The sequence below is a fragment of the Salvelinus sp. IW2-2015 genome, linkage group LG4q.1:29 (genome assembly GCF_002910315.2).
Source record: "Salvelinus sp. IW2-2015 linkage group LG4q.1:29, ASM291031v2, whole genome shotgun sequence".
Taxonomy (NCBI): domain Eukaryota; kingdom Metazoa; phylum Chordata; class Actinopteri; order Salmoniformes; family Salmonidae; genus Salvelinus; species Salvelinus sp. IW2-2015.
The window spans coordinates 238,027-251,251 of record NC_036842.1 but is presented as its reverse complement, the minus strand read 5'-3'; the positions used below and the strand labels follow the sequence as shown (position 1 = coordinate 251,251).

General features: G+C 38.9%; 1 protein-coding gene across 1 annotated transcript; it reads right to left on the bottom strand.

Moving 5' to 3' along the window:
• Positions 1–234: 234 nt before the first annotated feature.
• On the bottom strand, positions 235–4,656 carry LOC111961065 (retinal homeobox protein Rx3-like). Its single transcript, XM_023983189.2, has 3 exons — positions 4,084–4,656; positions 3,652–3,881; positions 235–3,017 (listed from the first exon to the last, which is right to left on the bottom strand). Exons 1-3 carry the CDS (start codon positions 4,337–4,339, stop codon positions 2,550–2,552), a joined length of 954 nt encoding a protein of 317 aa, XP_023838957.1. The 5' UTR covers positions 4,340–4,656; the 3' UTR covers positions 235–2,549.
• Between the last annotated feature and the right edge of the window lie 8,569 nt (positions 4,657–13,225).

Here is a 13,225-nt window from a genome sequence, read left to right as displayed (position 1 = left end):
TAGGACGTATGACAATTAATGAAATAAGGGATAAGTGTGCAAATAAGGGATACGTGTTGATGTAACTATGCAGTTTTATTTCCATCAAATCATTCGCGTATGGAGATAAACAGCACCTGGACAATTGGTCATGAACATTTGTAAAGTCAGCTGCACAAACTGGAAGAACACTGAAAGAGCGTTATCTCGACAAGGGCTTGGAAACAATAATAAATACATTGATTAATCCTGGGATGTGATAGTCTTAGCAGAAGTACATATACATAACAGAAGATAATTGTTCAAATAGGGATGCAAAATGTTAACATAGAAACCAGGTCGCAGGCAATTTTACATTTGAACATTTCCACTTTCTCTTCAATGTCATCCTTCATTCAGTAAAGGGGGGGGGGAATTCATACCCGAATTCCCCTTTTTACACACTTTTCTTTTTAAGCGTATTCTGACCTTGACCTTGCGGATGAGAATATCATGCTATTCACAACCTATTCAATGCTATTCACAGAAGTGGAGGCGAGGCAGAGGTGTGTCTGCAGATATTCCGTATTCAGACCTTGACTTAATTCCCTCATAATTCCCCCACTTTTAAAAAACGACGAATAAGGTCGAGCAACCTGTCAGTTCCAAGTGGAACAGGATCTACATAATTATTTTCCAATAGAAATAACACCAAATCTCCATGCACTGTAATTTATAAATTGATAAGAGCTATTAATAAGACCTAGGTAAATTAGTCATTGGTTAGGACAAGGGGATTGTAAATAGAAATGACAGTTGTTTTAAATCTATTTTATTTTATGAGCGTTGGAGACGAATGTGAAACCAGTCATATTTCAGCAAACTGAAAAGCATGTCAACATACAGGTGTTTCGGCCTCTTTTCCACAGTGAAGTATAAATAGCTGTGTCATTATTCAGAATTGTAGGCCTATGGCTTCATCATTTGCAGGAGTGAAATTTGGAGATCCAAGCTGAGGCTGTAGCCTATGGAAACATGTGTGCACTGATAGTAGAGCAGAACCTACCTAGTTGGTAGGTTAAAAAAACAGTAAAAAAAAAATTATAAGTACTTTCCTAACCCTAAATAATATACAAGATCAGAGTATTTTTTTATCTACCAATTGGTGCTGAAAAGGAAAGAAAAAGGCATGTATTTACAAGGCTTTCTTTCACTGGTCCCTAACATTCTGAAACATTCTCTTCATAGACGGGTTAGCTGAGAACTTCCTGAAAACCATGTGTTGTTATGAGGTGTTTTGACTGTCACGTCTATACTATGCTATGCTAACATGTCAAAAAATAAATTGTGCAACTTTATTCATGTTTTCAATAAACATTGGAGACTAAATATAGTTTACATGTTGTCAACAATCTAAGTCCCCGTCTGTTTTGCCCCATAGTTGCACATGGGTCGGTTTTGTTGCTAAACAACCAACCCATCTATATGTTCTAGTGAGTCTGTTGAGAAAATTCTAATTAAAGGTACACCAAATTTAAAGGGATGGCTATTGAATAAACATTTCACGAGCAAATCTGTTGGCCAGCAAGTGGGAGGGTTTTCAGCAGTTGAATTACATTTATTCAAGGTAACCACATCTGCAAAGCCTGTTAAGATTATTTTATGCTTCCCAGTCTAAACAGTTACTGCATATATTATGACAACATTTTGTGAGGTTTTTGTTTGTTTTGGTGTTTGGCAGTGTTCGTCAGTTTTTTTCCTAGCCTGTTCGAGCACACTTTTAATTGAGGCAAGCCGAAGTATGCCTTTCGTTGGTGATTGGTCAACATTAGGGATTCTTCAATTAAGTGTTTGTTGGCATTCAACAACAGACGACTAGTCTTCATGCAAAGTTTTTCACTTGAGAAATACTGCACCAAAATCTTAGATGTAAAATTTTGCGACTAAAACCTCCTTGGCAAAAACGTCAAAACTAATTACAGATTTCTTGAGTTATCATAATCTTAATTTGGACTATTTTGAGGAAGTGTACTGGATATGGCGTCTCAAGAGGAACAAACATTAATATTGCTAGCATGCTAGTAGATACCATAGACTACCTCTAACTTCCTTCAAACAGGGTGCAGAGACATAAAACTGGTATCCATGAGTTCATCTGATTCTGGGGAAGTGGATAAAAGGCTTTATTGCCAAAATCCCAAAGTATCCCTTTAAGGGAGTATGCAAGCACAGATGTTCACTTCACCTAGCCAACCGAACCTACGCAGCTTGTTTGGATACCTTTACGCACCTGCACAAGGTAAGTAGGAAAAGTGTACATTTCCTAAGTCAGAACCTAAAAGTAGACCAGAGTAAACCAGATGTATCTTGGTGAATGCAAGCATTACATTGATGAGGAAAGTACATTATATAACTTGAATATACTGAGAATGCACAAAAAACACTGACTGGGATGATACTATAAACCATTGAAGAAGACAAAAAAACTTTGTTCATCATCTTGTGGAGAAGAGTCCTCCAGCACATTGGACTTTAATGTCTATAACGCAGCAACAATACATTCAGTAGAAGTCTTTCGTCTTTGCATTGCCTCAGAGGGATGCAAGCCAGCATCCATCCTCACCATGTTTTCCAATAGACTGAATATGCTCCTTAGCCTTCATCCTCAGAGACACAATACTAGAATTACGAGGATCCAACTCCTCCATAGTTAACTTGTCCACGTACCCAGACGCTGAGCACTGGTACGGGGGCGGCGGAGGAGGACACAGAGAACCAATATGCCCGAAACTGGGGGAGTTGAGAAAGGGTGGAGGAGTGTAGCTGGAGGTTCTTTGGAGACCCTGAGATGGGCTGGTGATGAACCCGGAAAGGGACTGCAGGGGGGTGGCAGTGGTGGTGGGAGTGCTGAGCCATGGCTCCACCTGTAGCCCGGAGCCCAGAGACTGGGAGGAGGAGCGGCTGAAGGACAGGAAGGAGGAAGTGTCCTGGAGCTTGATGGAGCTCACCTCCAGCTTCTCCTGGCGACGCCACTTGGCCCGACGGTTCTGGAACCACACCTGGAATCATCACAACATTCTTTTAAGACATTCTGGAATTCAACATTATGAGAACTGGGGCGATTATAGACAGAAACAAGATTCAGGGGCACTTTGACCATATCAGTAAAATATTGAAATACCATACAGATGTAGGATCTTAATTTGAGCCAGTTTGCTACAGCAGGAAATGTATCCTGTAGCAACAGGAAGAATGAATTATTATATGGATTAGAATTAACTGTCATTTATGTAGGGTTGATAAATTTTTCTTAAGGGAAAATCAAGTCTGAAATTTCAAAGTGGAAATACCGTTTGTGACAATTTACTTAATAGTGAAGAAGTTAGGCCTAATATAAATTGCAATAACATATTTTAGTAGTCCTGACATTAGCCTAAGGTTGTAAATTAAAAATATTAATATTCAAATAAAAAGGATGATTATTTCACGAACCACATTTTATTTAAACTTTATTGATAAGACTCAGACACACAACTTTTGTTAAATGTGTCACAAATAGGATAAGACAAGAACTTATGTTGAGCCCATGCAAGAAACATTAATTGATAGACCTCGATGTTTTACGTATTTTACACAGAGTCGAACTTCATACACATTTTCAACAACGGACTCAGTTGCTTGCTCACAATGTACCTGTACTCGGACCTCGGGAAGATGAACTTTCAGCGCGATCTCCTCTCTGCTGTAGACGTCAGGATAGTGCGACTTTTCGAACGCTCTCTCCAGCTCGTGCAGCTGAAAGGTGGTGAACGTGGTCCTGTTGCGCCGGTGTTTCTTCTTTGGGTTCTCATCAACGTACAATGTATCCTCCCCTTCAGGTAAGTCAGGACTGACAGAGGCCCCCGAACTGCTGCAGCAGACACCTGAAAAATACATTATAGGCTGGATCAATTTATGAACTTCTGAGTTATATTTGCCAACCTTTTACTCTGACTCAAATGGCTACTGGCACACATATGTAGGCCTAAACATGGAATAAATAACAATAAATAGCCTAATGGTATGAAAGATAACATTTTGAATCAATTTGAAATCAATTAAAAAAATATTGCCACTGTCACTTACTGTCAAAACCTTTTGTGTTGAGTTCTTTCTTCGGGGATGACATAATTCCGTTTCCTCTCGGCTCAGCGGGTTTTCCTGATCCATTGTAGGACACAGATTGATGAAACATATTTTCGTCTTTAAATCCCAATATTGCTTCAATACTGTGAACCCTCGTTGCGGCTTGATTATGGTTATTCCAGGGGCTTCGGACAAAACGTGCAGAAGGTGACAGGCGCTCTTCCATGACTTCGGGAGCTGAACCAAGAAGCCACATTTGATGTATAAAATGTTCTCAAACTAAATTGAAATGACACTGAAAAATAAATGTAAACTCCCGAGAAAGTTATATTTAAGTCTTCAGAATGCATAACAAAATGTTGAAATAGAATGAAACACAGACTGTTGACTAACAAATCTGTGTACGGCATGCATCGCAACTGAGTATAGAGGCCACCTAGCTGACACTCTACTAGAGGTCTTGTCATATAGAGGACGCTGTATCTTCTGGGGTTTATAAAGTAGTCCCCTCGGTAAGACCCCCGTGTCCCTCAGTCCATGTGACAGCTCCCACCTCTCCACTAGACACGTCAAAAGAAGAATGTCACGTTCGATTTGACCCAGCCCTGCGGTTTAGGGGTAACTACATTGTCCTCATTGAACCAATGCACCAATGCAGAGCTAGGCTACACTAACTCCTCCCCAAGACAAGTCTTCTGCTGTGCTTGTCAGTCAGTCAGTGTTGTTTTATAAACCGCCTTACATAAATCTTAAATCCATCTTTCCCTCCATCTCCAGATGTCATGTGCTGCATCCCAAATGGCATACTATTCCCTATTCCCTATACAGTGCTTTTGACCATGGGGCCATAGCATTCTGGTCAAAAGTAGTGCTCCATGTTGGGGATAGGGTGTCATTTGGGATGCAAAATGCTTATGGTGGCCTGTAAAATTAGCTGGTGGGGTAGGAGAGTATGGTTTAAGGTGTCAGAACAAAATCATAATTACAAGATGTTCAGCCAGGACACAGATTGCAAGATGTCAGATTAATGTTTGACTAGTGTCTTAATCAAACGGTGAATACAGTACTTTCAAAAAGAGGTCGACCGATTATGATTTTTCAACGCCGATACCGATACCGATTATTGGAGGGCCAAAAAAAAGCCGATACCGATTAATCGGCCGATTTTTACATATATATATCTGTAATAATGACAATTACAACAATACTGAATAAACACTTATTTTAACTTAATATAATACATCAATAAAATCAATGTAGTCTCAAATAAATAATGAAACATGTTCAATTTGGTTTAAATAATGCAAAAACAAAGTGTTGGCGAAGAAAGTAAAAGTGCAATATGTGCCATGTAAAAAAGATTAACGTTTAAGTTCCTTGCTCAGAACATGAGAACATATGAAAGCTGAAGGTTCCTTTTAACATGTGTCTTCAATATTCCCAGGTAAGAAGTTTTCGGTTGTAGTTATTATAGGATTATTTATCTCTATACCATTTGTATTTCATATACCTTTGACTATTGGATGTTCTTATAAGTACTTTAATATTGCCAGCCTAATCTCGGGAGTTGATAGGCTTGAAGTCATAAACAGTGCAATGCTTGAAGCACAGCGAAGACTGCTGGCAAATGCAGGAAAGTGCTGTTTGAATGAATGCTTACGAGCCTGCTGCTGCCTACCACCGCTCAGTCAGACTGCTCCATCATATCATAGACTTAATTATAATAACACACAGAAATACGAGCCTTAGGTCATCAACCATATGTAGTTAACTAGTGATTATGTTAAGATTGATTGTTTTTTATAAGATAAGTTTAATGCTAGCTAGCACCTTACCTGGCTCCATGCTGCACTCGCATAACAGGTAGTCAGCCTGCCACGCAGTCTCCTCGTGGAGTGCAATGTAATCGGCCAAAATCGGTGTCCAAAAATGCCGAATACCGATTGCTATGAAAACTTGAAATCGGCCCTAATTAATCGGCCATTCCGATTAATCGGTCGACCTCTACTTTCAAAACATGTGTCCAAATCACATATTTAGTAATGAATGATATTATTACACAATAAACAGGTGTCATGTGCTCTTTTGTTTGATTCATAGGCCTGGGACCTACAGTTGAAGTCGGAAGTTTATATACACTTAGGTAGGAGTCATTAAAACTCGTTTTTCAACCACTCCACACATTTCTTGTTAACAAACTATAGTTTTGGCAAGTCGGTTAGGGCATCTACTTTGTGCATGACACAAGTCATTTTTCCAAAAATTGTTTACGGACAGATTATTTCACTTATAAATCACTGTATCACAATTCCAGTTGGTCAGAAGTTTACATACAAGCTTGGAAAATTCCATCTAATGATGTCATGGTTTTAGAAGCTTCTGATAGGCTAATTGACATGATTTGAGTCAACTGGAGGTGTACCTGTGGATGTATTTCAAGGCCTACCTTCAAACTCAGTGCCTCTTTGCTTGACATCATGGGAAAATCAAAATAAATCAGCCAAGACCTCAGGAAAAGAAATTGTAGACCTCCACAAGTCTGGTTCATCCTTGGGATCAATTTCCAAACGCCTGAAGTGCCACGTTCATCTGTACAAACAATAGTACGCAAGTATTAACACCATGGGACCACGCAGTCGTTATACCGCTCAGGAAGGAGACGCATTCTGTCTCCTAGAGATTAACATACTTTGGTGCGAAAAGTGCAAATCAATTCAAGAACATCAGCAAAGGACCTTGTGAAGATGCTGGAGGAAACAGGTACCAAAGTATATATATCCACAGTAAAATGAGTCATATATCAACATAACCTGAAAGGTTCAGCAAAGAAGAAGCCACTGCTCAAAAACCGCCATAAAAAAGCCAAACATGGGAATAAAGATTGGACTTTTTGGAGAAATGTCCTCTGGTCTGATGAAACATAAAATAACTGTTTGGCCATAATGACCATCGTTATGTTTGTAGGAAAAAGGGGGAGGCTTGAAGCCGAAGAACACCATCCCAACCGTGAAGCACGGGGTGGCAGCATCATGTTGTGGGGGTGCTTTGCTGCAGGAGGGACTGGTGCACTTCACAAAATAGATGGCATCATGAGGCAGGAAAGTTATGTGAATATATTGAAGCAACATCTCAAGACATCAGTCAGTAAAATGAAAGTTTGGTCACAAATGGGTCTTCCAAATGGACAATGACCCCAAGCATACTTCCAAAGTTGTGGCAAAATGGCTTAAGGACAACAAAGTCAAGGTTGGAGTGGCCATCACAAAGCCCTGACCTCAATCCTATAGAAAATTTGTGGGCAGAACTGAAAAAGCGTGTGCAAGCAAGGAGGCCAACAAACCTGACTCAGTTACACCAGCTCTGTCAGGAGGAATGGGCCAAAATTCACCCAACTTATTTTGGGAAGCTTGTGGAAGGCTACCCGAAACGTTTGACCCAAGTTAAAAAATGTAAAGGCAATGCTACCAAATACGAATTGAGTGTATGTAAACTTCTGACCCACTGGGAATGTGATGAAAGAAATAAAAGCTGAAATAAATCATTCTCTCTACTATTATTCTGACATTTCACATTCTTAAATGAAGTGGTGATCCAAACTGACCTAAGACAGGGAATTTATACTAGGATTAAATGTCAGGAATTTTGAAAAACTGAGTTTTGGCTAGTTTTGGTGTATGTAAACTTCAGACTTCAACTGTACATATAAAATTGTTAAATAGTTATTGATAGGCCTTTTGGCATATTACAAAATTTCTCACAGAGGAAGTTTACACATTAATGATTAAATATTTAATTAAAAACTCTTTAGTTGTCATTAAATGTAGTCATTTAAAAAAAAAATCTGAACTATGCCCACTTGTTCTGTGAAGGCCAAATAAATAAATAATGAGCAAATAAAACCCATTTCCCATCATTTTCTTTGACTCTACAGTCTACAAACATTCAAAAACTATTTTACAAAATGAGTTAAACTAAGCAATGAAAACACAAGTTATTATAATATGTGATTAGTAACAGCTATTAACATCTATAGGCCTAGCTGTTCTCCATTTAAGGCCTAATCCAGTCTCGATAATTGGACCTACTTCAAGTTGGGTTGAATGTGTCGAATGAGTTGAGTTGGCCTATAAGCCTGTTGTATCCTATTATCTGTAAGCAAACAAAGCTACTATGGCTTATGCTCCATGAAGTAACCATTTTAAATGTCATAGTTCACATCTAGTTACATCGTTACATTTTAGGCCTACACAACCTTATTAGGTGAGAGGTTAACCATACAGACCCGAGTGGAGCACAGAGGCCCAGTGGGCCAGCCATTGAGGTGCAAATAATCTGAAACATTTCTTAACTTCCTCAATATTGTGGAGGATATGTGTAATTAACACTAAACAAAGATTGACAGCAGGTTGGTAATCCCTGGCCCACATGCTGCTTAAGGGGATTACTTTCTTTTTACTCAAAAGAGGTCAAATCCTTAAAACGATTTAGCATTTCCCAATTGCTGAAGGTGACATTATCCTCTGTTGGCCATTGGTCCAATAGGCACTGCACAAGGAAGCAGAGCTGGATGTGGTATGTTGAGAGCTATAGCACAGCTATAGGATCCTCAATTGAGCCAGTTTGCTACAGCAGGAAAATTATCCTGCAGCAACAGGAAATGTGGATTATAAGTCGTCGACATTTTTGTAGATGTTGATATGTTTTTCACAAAGGGAAATCAAGTCTGAATTTTGAAAATGGAAGTTACAAACTTCAGAAGCCTTTTTTAAACCTCAAATACGCTACACGTTTTTAATATCCTGCATTGCAGGAAAGTTCTATTGCAACAGGGTGATCAAATTAAGATCCTACACCTGTAATCACAATGAAGCTTGTAATTTCTAATACAAAGGTTATAACACAAATCTATCTTTTAGTTTCTATCTTTTTAGATTTTGTATCTTTTTAATTTAGGGGATGGATATTGGATATAAAAATGGTTCTTTGGCTCTTGACTCATTAGCATATTTGTAGTTCACAATATTAATTACATTATCCAGGGCTGGGTGCAACTTCATTCAACTCCATTTAGTCAATTCATGTCATGCATTTGAATTGAATTCAAGAACTGAAAGAAAGATCATCAATGAGTCTATTGTTCTCAGTTTAGGGGATGGGTACATTGGTGTGCCTTTACCTTTGACATTGCTCTGTCTGATGAAAACAGACATGAGATAATAGAAAAAAATACAGTAGCAAAGCAAAAGTTATTCAAAGAAGCGACAGTTTAACTTCTTTGGGGTAGGGGGCAGTATTTTCATGTCCGGATGAAAAGCATGCCCAGAGTAAACGGCCTGCTACTCAGGCCCAGATCCTAGGATATGCATATTATTAGTATATTTGGATAGAAAACACTCTGACGTTTCTAAAACTGTTTAAATGTCTGTGAGTATAACATAACTCATATGGCAGGCAAAAACCTGAGAAAAAATTCAACCAGAAAGTGGGAAATCTGAGGTTTGTAGGTTTTCAACTCTTTGCTTATCCAAGATACAGTGGAAATGGGGTCATGTTGCACTTCCTAAGGCTTCCAATAGATGTCAACAGTTTATATAACCTTGTTTGAAGCTTCTACTGTGAAGTGGGGGAGAATGAGAGGAGATTGAGTAAGGTCTCTCCCAGAGTGCCACGAGCTGACTATGCACTGATCATGCGCGTTCATGTGAGAATTAGCTGCGTTCCATCGCATTTCTGAAGACAAAGGAATTCTCCGGTTTGAACATTATTGAAGATTTATGTTATAAACATCATAAAGATTGATTCTATACATCGTTTGACATGTTTCTACAGACTGTAACAGAACTTTTTGGACTTTTCGTCCGTACTTTCCGCTGGACTTGCACGCGCGTCGTGAGTTTAGATTGTGTACTGAATGCGCTAACAACAAGGAGGAATTTGGACATAAATGATGGACATAATGATGGACAATAAACAAACATTTATTGTGGAATTGGGATTCCTGGGAGTGCATTCTGATGAAGATCATCAAAGGTAAGTGAATATTTATAATGCTATTTCTGACTTATGTTGACTCCAACATGGCGGATATCTCTTTGGGTTGATTTGTCGTCTTAGCGCCGTACTCAGATTATTGCATGGTTTGCTTTTTCCGTAAATGTTTTGGGAAATCTGACACAGCGGTTGCATTAAGGAGAAGTGGCTCTAAAATTCAATGTGTAACACTTGTATTTTCATCAACATTTATGATGACTATTTCTGTAAATTGATGTGGCTCTCTGCAAAATCCCCGGATGTTTTGGAACTACTGAACATAACGCGTCAATGTAAACTGAGATTTTTGGATATAAATATGAACTTTACCGAACAAAACCTATATGTATCGTGTAACATGAAGTCCTATGAGTGTCATCTGATGAAGATCATCAAAGGTTAGTGATTCATTTTATCTATATTTCTGCTTTTTGTGACTCCTCTCTTTGGCTGGGAAAATCGGCTCTTCACAATGCAGAAAGAGTGCATTTAATCAGTGGACACCACCACATTTTTATTACAACACACATGTCATAATTGTTTTCTTTACTAAAGTAGAGGTTTATTATTATTATTGCTAAAGGTACTGTATAGGTGTAAACATACATTTTTTAGCAAGAGATAGCACTTGCATAGCCTAAGAAAGTAATAGAAATGTGCAGAATGTCGTTTTGAATGCATTTTATTGAAGGGAAACAATAACAGTCTTTTTTGGCAACATAGTGATATATTAATATATTCTGTACAATGAGGAATTCAACTACAAAATACTAGTCTTCTCCCATTTGTTAAACCCACCCACAAGGTCTATAAACAACAACAATAAATAAGAATAAAATAAGATAATAGATACAAAACAAAAACGTGAAGAACATAAATCAATCAACTCTAATTAGCACATGTAGGACATTATGCAAGTGTGTGTGCATGGACTATGCAGACGTATTTCTCACATGTGCAGCACATAGTATTTGTTTTACAGTCCTCTTGCCTGCCACAGCTGCAGCCTCAGGTGGATCAGGACAAGATTCAGTTCCCTGTACAGCTTTCACAAGCGCTGCAGAGGCTGCTGTGTGGGGGAGGCGCTCCCTTCTTTGAATGTGAATCCTCTTGTTCCGCTTATCAGGTATCCGGGTAGGATTGATCTTGTTCCATATCACGAAGGCATTGTAAGAGGACACATCAATGATGTTATGGAAGATGACCAGGAGCCAGCGGGCAGTCATTCTTCTGCAATTGTAATTTACAATCACCTTGTCCAGGTTGTCCATGCCTCCTTTGTTGTGGTTGTAGTCCAGGATGATGGCTGGCTTCCTGTCCTCACGATCACTGATCTCAGCCGTTTTGTGCAGTGTGCTCAGGTGGACCACATTCTTGTTCCTCGTTGGGAGGTAAGAAACTAGAGTGGTGGTGGGGGTGAAGGAAAACTTTGATGAGAAGTGCAGGGGGGAGCTCAGGCTTGTTCTTTCTAACTGTGTCAACCATGGTGATCTTCCTCTTCAGGAGCTGCTGGCTGAGTTCATAAGAGGTGAAGAAATTGTCACACGTGACACTATGCCCCATCAGTCCATCTGTCACATCAAGCACAACCCGCATCATCTGGTTCGTCTCCGGGCCTCCACTGGTCGGCTTCCCTGTGTCATGTCTCTGGCTTTTCATTATTTGTGAAGACTGTTATTTTATCAATTTTTATGCTCTATATGTGTAATATCTTTAGCGGCTTCTTAGATTGATGACTCATGACACGTAAGTACGGTTTAGTATTTAATTGTAACTTAGAACAATATTCTCTAATGCACCTGGCTTTAGCTACCTGAAGCTTTCTTAAATCACGGTTAAATCACGGCAGACATATGAAATGGCTACGGATAGCGGAAAGCAAACCCCTGTCTTGAGTCAATACTGCCATCTATTGGTAAACATAAATATACCAGGTTACTGCAATATGTAATTATTATTACGTGATTAAACTAATCATGTCAACTTTAATGAAGTCGGTGCACCACGGGAAAATGTTTATAGAAAGAAAATGTTCCTGTCTTATCGAATACAGTCTTCTATTAATGAATTATCAGTTCTCGTTCTAAACGTCTTAAAATTCTTGGCTATCTGCACGAACACAGCCTTTACTATTAATCATCCATACACCAATTGCTCAATTATTTATTTGCTAACTAATTAAACAATTACAGAATATACAATACATAATAACATTATACAGTAAATACTGTCCTTAGTGGACTAAACAAAAACAGTTTGTTTTTAACACGATAGACTCAGAGAGAAGAGAAAGGGGTTTTGGAAGGAAGACTAAGGGACATGGCTTTATCGGAACTGGGAAGCTATTCTCACATAAATACATATGCCACTAACGATCGCTCATTTGGAAAAGTAATGGATTGTATTTACGTGAAGCTGGCTTCAATAGTTGAGCTGGTGATGTGAGGCTCTGGTTTGCCCTCGTCCTTTGTGGAATCTTCCGGGTTGTCATGTGAGAGGTTCACGTGGTCTGAAAGGTTCATCTCACTCTGGAGATTCGTCCACGTCAGTCAGTGTTCTCGTACTAGATCTGCGCATTTGTTCAGCTGCAGTTTGACAAATGCTCTTTTAGTATGCACTTCTTCTTTAGGTGATCAATAGTTCAGAGTTCATATCATTTCACGTGTGGAGCAAGCTCTCTCATTTCCTGGCCTAAAGCCCTTTTCAACGTGGAGGACCATTCCACCCCTTTATTTGGAACTGAGGTAAAGTTTCGTCATGGGGGCTTTCATAGAAATTTAGAAAAGGGGTTGGTTCATAATTTCCAACCAATGTCTATTCACTTGGGCGTGGCCGCATCATTTTACTTATGAAAACAATTCTCTTATTTAGAAGACTAAATATCACATTACATCATTTCGCATGTAGTTTCATCTTTACTCATTCATTTTCTACAAGAATTAGATGCAAGCCTCATAACTGAGGAACCTGTATAAACAGAGAGGGTCATGTGGCTGTATTGTCTTTCATGAGGTCTGTGGTGGTTTATTTCTTATTATCAAATTAGGAGAGATAAACTTATCACACAAGTCAGAGTTATACTTAAACTACATCTTTAACTATTGTGTGTGTG